A 12533-nucleotide genomic window follows, 5' to 3' on the forward strand; every position below is an offset into this window, starting at 1 on the left:
TTTCCGCGAGAAAGCAGTGCTCATTCCCAAGCAAATGTCTTTAACTGCAGAAGCAAATTCCGTGCAAGACTGAGCCTACTCAGAGTCTGCTTTTCGAAAGAATCAGCGTTGGCCAACAGGTGTATATTTGTTCTCTGCTTGCAAATGTATTTGGAATGTAGAAATAGTTGTGAAGCATGGAATGGCGGCCCGGGAAGGAAAGTACTTCACAACTGAAGTAATATTTGAGGCTGTCTCAAGGGCAGGCCTAACACCAAGAATGATCAAGTCCAGCATTGCCTCGACACACCATTTTATTTGGCAAACTCAGACACAGCTAAACTGACCGTAGTCATCCTTTTCTTCAGACTTCCAAGGGGTGTGTTTGGGGAGGGGGACATAGGAGACCTCTCAGAAAACTTTTAAAAGCCTCTATTCAACTACAAAGGGATCTTCACTTCTGGAACCTTCCCCCCGCCCTCCTCCTCTTTCTCCCAGTAAGAAATTAGTATGTTTTGCAGCCCAAGTGTTTGTGAGATGTTTCTTCCCTTCTTTTCTGTAACCGTTGAGAGGGTTGAAGGGCTGGCTGTTGAAAGATGGGCTCTGTCATGTCTGGATGTGTGAGTGCATTTAGTAAGGAGGAGAAGGGGTCCCACAAGCAGCATGAAGACAGATAAAAGACATATTGCACTTTATGATGTCTTGATACCCACCTGGAGAGAGGAGAGCTCAGGAACAAAATAGACGGAAAGGCTGTTCTGCTCTGGAATAAGAAGGGGAATAGGAGACACGCGACGTGGAAGGGGGAGGGTGGCTGTTAGTGGCCCCCAGATGTGCATATTTTATCTTGAGGTGCCATTTGGCTTAATAAAATGCAGATCTAAGAGTGTCCTTAAACCACCATTTTCCTCCGACTTAATTAGAAAGGTTATACTTTTCAGAGGACAAAAGCATCATTCATTTCTCTTGCTCATGTCTTCCAGGTTTATCTTGCTGATTATGGACTCGCCTACAGATATTGCCCCAATGGGAACCACAAAGAGTATCGGGAAAATCCTAAAAAGGGCCATAATGGGACAATCGAGTTTACCAGCTTAGATGCCCACAAGGGAGCAGGTAGGTTTTCTCCTCTCTCTCTCTCTCTCTCCTTCCCCCCAACTCTCTGAAACGGTTTAGGAGGAATTCGTAATGGGGCTGCTTGACGCATGCTGGGTCTGCCTGGGTTTCCATGTGGGCCCCCCGCTAGCAGCCCCGTGTGCAGCCAGGGCTGGTTGGCTGGTCCAGGCCAGGACAATGGAGAGCACAGTACAAGGCGGAGGGAAGCTGCACGTGTTGTCTCCAGAAAGCGGAGAAATTTCTTGAAAATGCAGCCGTGGAGGCTTCTTTGGTGGCTGTGAGGTGGGGTGCATGAGCTGCGCATGTCCTGCCAGAGTGTTCACGAGCCTGTTCTTCCAGGCTGTAGCCCGTATCTTAGCTCCAGCCACTGTTCTTCTGGAGGCTGGTAGGGAAGGAGAGCCACCAGACCCGAGTAGGCAGGCTTCAGGCTCAGTGGATCCACCTTATTGTTTTCCCGACACACTCCAGGGGGTCTGCACCAGCCAGGTGCTAAGGGCGTGCCACGTACATGAAAGAGTGGCATGCTTCTAAGCATGTTTTGGATCTAGGAGGTGGTTGTTGTTGTTGTTGTTGTTGTTCTGAACAGAGTGCTGAGACTCTTTCACAGGAAAACCTTCTTGGGTTATCCAAAGTGTCCTTCATTCCAGTGACCTCATTAAAGTGGCCGAAGCATTTTGGCCTCACTGTTGCTAAACAGGTTGGAGTCGGAAACCCTTTCCAGCCCGCTACTCATCGCCTGGAGATCTGCCAGCTCAGCTTCGGCTTGCCCTGCTCTCGGCCATTCCTAGGGATGGGTAGATCTCTGAAGCTCAGGGTGGTGCAGGTCCCCAGTTTTCCACCAGGAAGGCATTCTGTCCCAGTCCCGTAAAAGTTTCCTTCCTTCTGCACAAAAACCTTTATGCATTTTTCTCGGTGCACTTTCGGTGTGTACAACACATTTCTTTCTTTTGCTCAGTGTATCACAAGCTCAGAAATGCGCAGCTGTAGAAATCTTCAAATGGCATTCAATTCAAGGAGGTATAGAATGGCGAATCGGTGTAAAAAATAAAAACCAGTGGAGCAAGTTGTTCACCCGTCCCTCACTGTATCTTCCTGCCTTCGGCACTTCTGCCTGTGGGCTGTCTCCTCTTCCTCCTCCTCAGCTCAGAGCAGGACCTGAAACTTGGCTTTCCTTCTGTTTTGGGGGGGAAAAAAAAGGGCGGGGGGCAGCTTCCCCATGGGATTAATAGTTGAATTTGTCTTTAGGTTATTTTCTGACAAGCACCATCTTAAAAGGTGTTTGGGCCCTGCCACTCCCACAGCGCCCTTCTCTTTTGCGCAGAGTGGAGCGCTTCATTCGAGGCCCTGCCTCCCGGCTCCAACACACACGGTTCATCCAGAAGCACAGTGTGGCTGCAGTTTCAGAAACACCGTTTTATTCCTATGCAGATCTGGGTAAAATTCATAACAGTGGGATCCACAAAGGGATCGTGTTTAGGGATAGGTAAGGCGGCGCATTTTTGGATAGCCAGCTGCCAGTGAGGTTCGATTCTGGCCTCTTAGTGGTGGTCTACGCTGTGGAGCAGCTGAGTCTTAGCAAGGCTGCTTTCTTGCATTGTAGCATGTAGGGAAAAAAGCAGGTGCGTGACTGAGTTGTGAAAATGAATGGCATAAAGCATTGCGTTTCATGCAGTAATATCCTCACATTGATTCTGATCACTTTAATATGTAAATATACATGTCTGGCCCATTGCATTAGTACGAAGAAATTTGCCCTGTGTACCTGTGAACTGCAGCTGACATCTACCTTTACCTCGGACCTTGGACCAGGAGGGTTGAACACAACCTTAGGCAAGGTTTAAGTATGAAATTCTATGGTTAGAATAAGTGAAAGATGGGCATCTTTTGGAACTGAACAGGCCAAATAGTTTGGTATCCACTGCACGGGGGATGAGTTGTATTTTATTAATTAAAAGAATAATTGCTGTCTTGCCCCTTTATCAAAAAATTGACATCCAAGGTGGCTAACAGAGTAAAATCATCAATTCAAAAAAAGAAAAGTAGGAGAGCTGGCCAAAAATATGAATACTGTAGGTTCTACCAAACCTGGAACTCCTTTTATTATTGGCTAGAGAAACGGGACTATTCGTAGATCTGAATATGGTTATGGATTGTTAAAAAAAAAAAGTGAGGGACTGACCCAGTATGTCCGATGTCTTTGATGATTGGTGTTTTAGTCTTAGTTTGTAGAAAATAATAACAACAACACTTATTTTAAAAATATGAATCCTGTAGCTGAAAATAAATGCAAAGAGCATGTCCCTGCATCCCTAAAGCCCTTTGAAATGAGACATGCAAGGGGGAAAGGGGGGAGAAGGCCCTGGATTGCATGCTTGGCTTCTGAGCCCCGGACTGGTGGTGCAAAGCAGAGCAGTCTCCTGTGCTGAGTAAAGTGCCCAGTTAGGTGCCCAGTGAGAGACAGAGACATGGAAACACGGTTGGGTACCGTTCATTTGAATGCTCTGCAGAGCCCCTGGGGACACGTGAGCAGGGCTGATTCCCAGCAGCCTCCAGGAGTGTGCCTTCATGCATGGCTCTGCACTCCTGGATCAGCAGCGGTTGCAGCTCCCACCTGGCTAGCGGTCTGGCTGCTTTCTTACACCAGAACGCAAGAGGTTTGCATAACCCCTCGCAGATGGAGTCAGTGTGCCCATTGGCTGATGCACAACTTGGTGATCCTTTCAGGCTCTTTCCCGGCTCTGGTAGACGATGCTTCAGGTGCGTGATGACTCTTGTTTCATATTAAATCATCTCAGCTCATCCTCTCTCCTCCTCCTTTTGCAAGCAATGTGAAGTGTTAACTTTAAAAAACAATAACAGAACCTCTCTTTTTTCCGGTAGCCTTTCATATATCTTACTTATTTAAACTCACTTTGACGGTATTGGAAACACATTTGCAGGTAAATTACATACATAGTCCTTTTATTGGATATTGATTGCACTGCCTTGCATTCCAAGGCAGACTTAATTCAACAATTCCCTAATTAGTTAAAGTCATAACCTGTGTCTTGTATTCATTTACCATTAATTAAACCTCAGCTGTTTATTACACTGCAGTCCAAATTCAATAGCCAGCCCAAAGAGCCACAGAAAAGGAGCGGGGGGTCAATATCGGAAATATATGGCACGGCATGTCTGTCCCTCCCACAATGGCTGCCTCGGCTGCGATCGATGATGGTCAATGCAACACGACTTTCTGAGTTGCTATGTCAGCAAGACACAAAGTCAATCCCCGTGCCATGCCGGTGTGAAGGAAGGAAGGAATAAAAAATAAATAAACAAACAAAAGGGGTTCTGGCCCAGCTTCGCCTTTTGTTTAACTTGAGAGTCTGGGCCGCTTTGGAATGTTGCCAGGAACTCCCTCCCAGCCGTCGAGGCTGGTTCCACCCCTCCGTTCCTTCAGGTTGCACCTCAAAACCCACCTCTCCCATCACAAAGCCTTGCTCTGCATCTCAGCGCCTGCCATGTGCGGATGCTCACCTCTTCTTCCTGGGCCTCCATCTTAGAAGCACAGAAACAGCACGAGTCAGAAGGGGCCTCCCAGGCTGCCTAGTCTGACCCCCCGGCTCCGCTCACGACATGCCCACCATGTGGAAGTCCAGTCTATCCTTGAATTCCCTCACCGATGGGGCCTCAATGACCTCTTGTGGAAGCCCATTCCACACCCTGGGGGTCCTAACTGTCAGGAAGTGCTTCCTGGCATCCAAATTGAACCTTGGTTCCTTGAGCTTGGCTCCGTTGGAGCGCGTCCTGCCCTCCTCTGTAGGGGAAGTCAGGTCTCCTTCGCTTCGACTTCCTTCGCTCCCGCTTGTAAAGCCCTTGGGACCGGGAAAGGACTGCCATGTCTCCCCCAGAAATGCTTGCTAGCATCAGAGTGCAGGCAAAAAGAGGTTTTTCCCAGTGGTGCTTCCTGACGTCCGTCACCGCAGAAGCCAGGAGCAACACCTGTCCCCAGCATGAGCCTGGCTGCGCGGCTGCGCTGCGATTTCTCCCCTGAGGTTCCTCTGCTCTTGATGGTGCCTTGGAGATGAAAGGCTCCACGCATGAGGCAACGTGTTTTCCCCTCGCCCCACCTTCCGCTGCCCACTTTTCATCCAAACCAAGCATGTGTGTTTGCAAACATTTGTGGTCATTAATAGCTGCTGAACTGTTATCTTAAACTAATACTTTCTAACGAGTTTTACTTGGCGCAAACAACTATATATTATTGCTTTTTCTATTAAAAGGACCATTGACCATGTAATGTAGAGGGCCTTGATAATTTGCCAGCTCTGTTAAGACCTGCAGTCATTTAATGCTGGTCATTAGGAAAAGCCGAATGGGACTCGTGCGCCTCTCCGATGCCATGGCGATTGCGCTGTTTGACCTTCTGGAAGCATTTTGGAATAAAGAGGCCGTCATGGGCGAGCGGTTCCTGACCCATACGATGAGATACGGCGGTGGAAATCGGCTGAGCCCACGGATGCTCTGAGCTGTTTGCGTGCAGGATGAAAAGTCTTGCTCCGTAAAGGGTACCTGCTAGATTTCTGTATGAGTTATGGGGAGAAAAAGAGATGGAGCAGCTGCTTTTTTGTCCAGGTGGCATTCCTGTAGCACCGAGGCCTGTTTCCACACACCGCCAAATCGGTACATGCTCTAATAAAATGGAAGTGTGCACACTTCAGACATTTATGTCATGGGCTCGGTTCTCAGACTGGGTGGGATTCTTTGAAAGAGGAAGAAAGGCGGCCTCCGTAAGGGGAGACGTGATAGAAGTGCTTAAAATGAGACACGGAGTGGAAAAATGGGGAGGGGGGCTTTTTTTTACCCCTCTCCCATAGCACTCGAACCCAGTTTAGGAGAGACAAGAGGAAGGACTTTCACACAAGAGATAGTTAAACTGTGGAACTCACTGCCACAGGGAGTGGTGATGCTCACCAACTTGGATGGCTGCAAGAGGGGATGGGCCAAGTTCGTGGAGGAGGTGGCTCTCAGCGGCTGCAAGTCTTGCCGCCTGTGAGCTCCCTCCTTCACTAAGGAGGCCTGCCTGCATCCCCCAGTTGCTGAGGAGCTTGTGCAGTGGAGTCCTTGCACCCATCCTGCTTGAGGGATCTTGTGGGCAGCTGGCTTGCAACTGTGAGTACAGAGTGCTGGACTAGATGGAATTTGGGCTGATCCAGCAGGGGCTTTCTAGTTGTCTGTATGTCCATAAAATAATACTTCATTTTTGGCAAGGTGGAGTGGGTTGGCGGAAGCAAGCAGGCACGCATCTGCTTCGCTCTGCATTCACGAGGGCTAGAAACCGGATTGTCTGTTCTTAAATTTGAAGCGGCAAGGTGCTCAGGCTCTCGAACGTGGTGCCAAATTGGAATTCACGGATTTTATCGAGAGTCCCTTTGAGGGCTTTGTGTGCCCAGATGCTGACGTGCAAAGCTGAAAGACCAGCTTTCTTTCCGCGGGGGGGGGCACCCCTTTGGCCAGAGGCTCCGAGCCCACCTTGTGCGTCACAGTGAGCTTCCGTTCGGTCTCCTGGCTCCTTCAGAGGCTTCGCTTTGCATTGTGGCGACATGGAGCTGGAGGCCTGGGAGTCCAGGGTTCTGATTTGGTGTGGACAGGCAGCTAAGGCACGGCGGTGGGGAGATGTCACGTCGTCCGACATCCGATCGCAATCTGGTGGCGCTCTGCGACTTCAGTTTCCAAGGAGATGATGTTGCTTCGGCTCCATGCGACCGTTGTAGCAAATTATAATTAATAGCAGCACGAAATTGCCACCATACCAACCCGTTGCGTGTTCTTCCACCCTTAAAAGAGGTGTGCATGAAGGAAAGGCGGAGGAGCTTCGGTGCATTGGTGGAGCCCCCCTTTCGTGGGGCCATTCGATTCCTGGACTCTCCAGGAAGGGATGGAAAAACCAGCCTGGAGCCCGGAAGAACCCCTGCGGGCCCTGCCAGCAGCAGCCGTTCCGTTCGCTGTTTGGCTGGGTAGCTGAACCCGCAGTACTGATGTTGGTTCCGAGCCCATGTGCACGGTAGGCGTGTCATGAGCAGAGCCAGCTGGAGAAGGCCTGGGAGGCCCCTTCTGGCTCGCCCTGCTCCTATCTCCAGCCCCTGCCTGTGGGTCCCGCAGCGCGTCAGTGAGCACTGTGAACCCTGGGCCGCCCCCTCCCTAGGCAGCTTGCCATGTCAGCCATGGCGAGGCCTCCTTGCCCGTGGCAGAGCGCATGTTCGGCACAGAGGCCCTCTGCTCCTTCCCTGCTCTGAAGCTTGGGGGCCTGCCCCCACGTGGCCGGGCATCGGTACCAGAGGGCTGTTATGGGAGGTACGGCTTAGCAGACCAAAGGGACCGCTGGCCAGTCCCCCCGCCCCCCAGTCTCTTGGTTGGTAGCATCCGTCGTCGTTTCCCAAGAAAGCCTCTGAGCCCCACTTGCGGCCGGAGGCATTCATGGGCCGGTGGCCCTCGGTCTTGGGCTGAAACAATCCCAGCTGCCTGTAACATTGCTAGTGAAAGAAATGGGGAGGGAGGGTGGTCGGAGCAGGGCCCTGGAGCGCCCTGGGGCTCCCAGAGGTCATCCAGCCTGGCCCGGCACGGATAACACCGGGCTCTGTAGAGCAGCGGGTCGCCTCCCTCCACGACATCAACTCTGCCCTCTGCTCTTTGTGCACAGCAGGGTGTGTTTGGCCTGTAAAACAGAATTACAGCCTGCCCCGTGACAAATACAACAAAAAAGCCATGAAGCCATAAAAATGCTGGATAAGTAATAAACATTTAGCATTTTTGTCTCTTCTTCCTCTAAATCACTTTCCTTGTGCTTAAGACCAATGGTCTAAGCAACGGTTCGATTGGTTGGCTTTGATCCTGGAATCCGACCGAGCTTTCTTGACCATCCATTTTTTCAGAGCTGCATCGTGTAAATAGTGTTGCTTTTCTCGCTTGTTCCTTGATAATTAAAGAGAATTATACCTGCGTCAAGCATACCTCTTAAAAATTTGTTACATTGTTAGTAGTGTTAAAAAGTAATATTTGGATCAATGTAGCATATGGATTTTTGTAGATTTTCTACTCACTGAGGCATGGAGTCAATACCTAATTTCTCTTGAGATATACTGCGCTTAACATATCGAGCTTGTTTTAAATACTCCAGGCTCGGTGCACCGAGTGCATAAGGCTGGTTTTAATTTGCCATCATTGATGAACATAAGAGGAATATGAACTGTCTGAATTAAATTTGTTCCAATATGTGGCTTATCAGTGTGGGGGTGGGCAGGCAGGGGAAAGTTCAGGTACCTTCTTCTTTCCAGTTCTTCTTAACAAGTAAATTACATCACTGATGCTAACAGATTTGCTCCTTTTCCAAGAGAGCTGGAAATCAACATCTCAATATGCTTTATTAATTTGGAAAAAGCGCGCGGAAGCACGTTCATGCAACCGGTTAGGGTAATGGCGGGGCTTTTTCACACACAAGGCTCCAGCAGGCAGAAACGGCAACTGTGGTGTGTTCTAGCGTGTCGCGCTCTGTTCCCCCCTGGACCACGTGCTTGTGGGACAGGCCTCAATCCCGTACAGTTGCAGAGAGATTTATAATCAGGATTCGATACATTCCTATTTTTGCGCCACTGTATTTGTCTTAAAGACATGAAAAGTAGCTTATGAAATCAAAACAATAATGCTGAAATCCTATGCATATACACCTCATAGTAAGCCCTGTTGAATAGAGTGCATTTACTTCCGGGTAGACCCCCCCCCCACTTGCACTGTGTGGCAGAAGTCTGATGCACACTGTGGGTGATGTCTGATTTTGCTCCGAGTAGAGAAGTGTTCAGTTGCTTGGTGAATAAAATATGGACAAATTATAGCAACGTGAAGAGCAAAGTGAATAAAACCGCAGTAGATTAGAACCCAAATAGCTGATTAAAAAGCCCAACAAAATAAATTGGTGAGATACAATCAAACTAAAAGCACATCAGATCACATATCATTTATTAAAATACTTAAATTGTGCTTTTCCCAAAAAAAAAAGATGCAAAGCTATTTACATAATAAAAATAGAATTAAAAACAAGCAACCTAAGCCTAATATATCAAGTACATAAAAGGCCGCATAAGACAAGCTCAAAAACTGGTGAATCAAAAGCCCGTGCTTGTTCTTTGAAAGAACAGGAATTATGCAATGGTCTGCTGCAGAGTGTTGGCCTGGAATGTGTGTATTGGGTTTGCATCTCAGTCCTGCAACTGTTGCAGAGATGGCCATGGGGAAATTACTGATCTGTAGGATCTTCTTTATAGGGTTGTAGTCAAGTTAAAATGGGGTAACAGTATCAGCCTATCCTGAACTCTTACATCATATAAGAAGTGGAGGCAGCAGTCACTTAATTAGAGCCTTTTTAAAATTTCCTGCATTGTAATTGGAATGCATTTGTTTTCTTGTTATTTCTTAGACAGTTTTTGAGGGTGGAAGCATGCAGTCTCATTCAGCCAAAAGCAGATATCCTTAATGTGTTTTCTTTTTTAGAAATGCTCTTTACGGATCATTCCGGTCAATTGTGCCATTAATTCTTTTAACATGGAAGGTTCTAAAAACTCCAAGAACTGCTCTTTAAATGTACAGAAGAGACCTGGAGGGGGCCTTGCAACCTAGAAATCTGGAGAGGTTGTGCACCGTGATGTGGTTTTGACTGGGGATGGATTGGTTGACCCGGGGCTGCTCTTCCGTCAGCTGCACCTTCTGTACGCAATTAGAGCTGCAACATTCAGTCCTGCTTAGCGTTGCACTAAGAACAAATCCCCAGCTTTTGTAGGGTATCCTGCCCCAAACTTGCCCCCTCCGGATGTCTTGGACTACACCTCCCATCATCCCAGCCATAGTGGTAGGTGGAACTGCAGGAGGGAGGAAAGATTTTGTCTGCTAATGGTATCCTGGTCCATGTGATACACCCCACTGATTCCAGGGGCTGATTGCCTCCTTGCTGTACAGGGCAACTTACGGGACTTTCCTTGGACTGGATTCCCTTCCACAGTCTCAGCCTGGAGCAGGTTGGATCAAAGCCTTTGTACTTAGCGCACACTTTCATACAAACAGAGAAACAGGATCTCGCAGACTGGCTTTCCGGGGTATCTGGTTTTTCACATCAGGCAGAACTCAGCCTGTTTACCTGGAGTTTCCAGGTTGATGCCAGGGCCTCTTACGAGGAGGTGTTCGCAGAGCAAGGGCCCTGCCGCCGTGCTGTGGATCGATGCCCTGCACAGATGGAGAGCCGTGGGACCGGGCCTGCGCCCAGCCGCTCGTCCGGCTGCATGTGGTAGGCAAGATGACATGATCAGCTGCCTTTTAAGGATTCATCGCTCATTCGGTGTATGTACTGTCCTGCATTAGACGTTAGGTGGAGGTGGTCTGCAAGTTGCTAACGACAACAAGAACAGCCTCAGCAGATACTTAAATGCCAAGGCCAGAGAACTCAGCCAGGTATCCTGGAGAAGCAGACAGTTTCAAATACTGCAGGAAAAATGAGTGAGAATACTAGCATTTGAAGAAGAGGGCAGGCCAAGCGTCTTGAATCCCAGGGCATGGCATCAAATAAAGAGCGGCTGAGAAGTGCCAGTCGCTACGTGCAGGAGAATCTGCCTTGAACACCTGTTTCTGCCATGGTGGTTTAGGAGGAAGGAGAGATACCTGACTTCCTACCCTTAGGCTGCATTTCCCTAGCAGCCGCTATTGGAACTTACAGATGCTAAGATTTGGCTTCAGTGCAGCTCTCTTGCTGAAGCAAACTATGGTATTAAAAGATATAAGAAAATGATATATTTAAAGTTCTCAAAAACAGAACACAAAGGAAATCGTTACCGGTCAACTGCGAGAGGCTCCTCAGAAAGGGATGCTTTCAGGGGTCACTTGGAAAAATGCGACTTCGGTGCCTGCCTGACCTTCAGAGTCAGAGAATTCCGCGCTGACCCGTAACCTCAGTACGCTTGCGTAGTGTGTAGTCCATGCTTTTATTTTGAAAATCGAAATAAAATGGGTGCAGCTTATATATAAAATGCATGTTAACCATATTGGTCCTTGGAGTCTAGAAGAATTGCTCAGAATAAGTAATTATGGGCTTATTTGCATAGTGGGGAAGCTCTGCCCCTTTTCAGCTGCTTTTCCCCACATTCCACCCCAGCCTGCCAGATTGGACGCTTATGATCTCATCCAGTTCTATACATGCTAAAGCCCTTTGGCGCGAAGGGCTCCCTGTGCATGAGCTTAAAGGAATTCACGATCTCCCGCGCGATTCTGCCTTTGCATGGGGTAACTGCACAAGAAGCAGAGGCATTTTCAAAGCTCTGCTCAGGGTCCCCAAACAATTCAGCCTCCTAGCTTTTGTGGGTTCAGTCTGTGCTCCCGTTGACTAGGCTGTTCGAGGCTCTCCGTTTGGTTTGGGCTGCCCTATGTCCTCAGCTGCTCTGCTCTTTTATACTGCTGCAGGAATTATACACGGCAGACATGCTTTGGGCCATGGCTGTGAAAAAGGATTATAGGCGGTTATGCTCAGCCTCTGGGGCCTTCCTCCAGGAGAGGCTTGGAGGGTGGCAGCTGGGGGAGGACCTCTTTGGTGGCAGCCCCCATCTTTGGAATAACTTCACAGCTGTGGCCCACATGGCGCCATCTTGGCCATCGTTGTTGCATCAGGTCAAGACAGTCCTCTTTGTGGAGGCTTTTGAAGACCTGCTTGGTCATTCAGGGGCCTGACACAATTAGCCAGGTGTCTTTTTACTCTTGGCTGGGTCTTCGAAATTGTCTTTTTATTGTTTTAAAGCTTTAATGCTATTTTAAATTAATTTTAATTATTCTTAATCAGGTTTATCTATTATCTTTTATTGTTTTTTACACGTTGTTGTAAACCTCCCAGAGAGCTTCAGTTCCAGGTGGTATACAAATAATAAATAATAATAAATAATAACAATATGCTTCTGGAATGCCAGTTTTTCTAATAATTTGATGTGACATGCATTATAAAACGTATAGGTTTAAAATGCATATCAAAATGTATCCTCTATTACTAGATGGCTTGCACCACCATGCAGAAATGCTTATTTGGCTCAGAACGGTCACTCAAGATTTTTATGCTGTTGTTGAGCAAGGATCTCCTCCCTGTTGTTCCGGCTGGAAACCTGTTTGTCCATGGAGAAATGGAACACATTCTGATTCTGAATGAGAGTTGGGTTTCTTGTTGGAGAAATACAGGCCTGTAAAAGTGACATATTATAGTGAGAAAATGTTGGACTTTTGAGACATGAAATTATCAGAATTCTTACTTTGTTTATGAGGTCTTAAAAATGAAGCAACGTGTTCTCTTTCCTTCTCTCGCTCGCAAACACAAATTTATCTTTTTGGAAATGGACGGGGAACCCCAGTAATTCTGCCTTTTGACTTGATCAGTCTTA

At 48.0% G+C, this 12533-nt stretch overlaps 1 protein-coding gene across 1 annotated transcript in view; it reads left to right on the forward strand.

Annotated features, from left to right (window-relative positions):
• Positions 1 to 12533, forward strand: part of VRK2 (VRK serine/threonine kinase 2) — a 58698-nt gene that overhangs the window by 26468 nt on the left and 19697 nt on the right. Inside the window, exon 7 of the mRNA XM_044429484.1 lies at positions 963 to 1095. Coding sequence (XP_044285419.1) covers positions 963 to 1095 — 133 coding nt within the window. The remainder of the gene's footprint in view (positions 1 to 962; positions 1096 to 12533) is intronic.

The sequence above is a fragment of the Varanus komodoensis genome, unplaced genomic scaffold (genome assembly GCF_004798865.1).
Source record: "Varanus komodoensis strain SLA01 unplaced genomic scaffold, ASM479886v1 scaffold2, whole genome shotgun sequence".
In the NCBI taxonomy this organism is placed as follows: domain Eukaryota; kingdom Metazoa; phylum Chordata; class Lepidosauria; order Squamata; family Varanidae; genus Varanus; species Varanus komodoensis.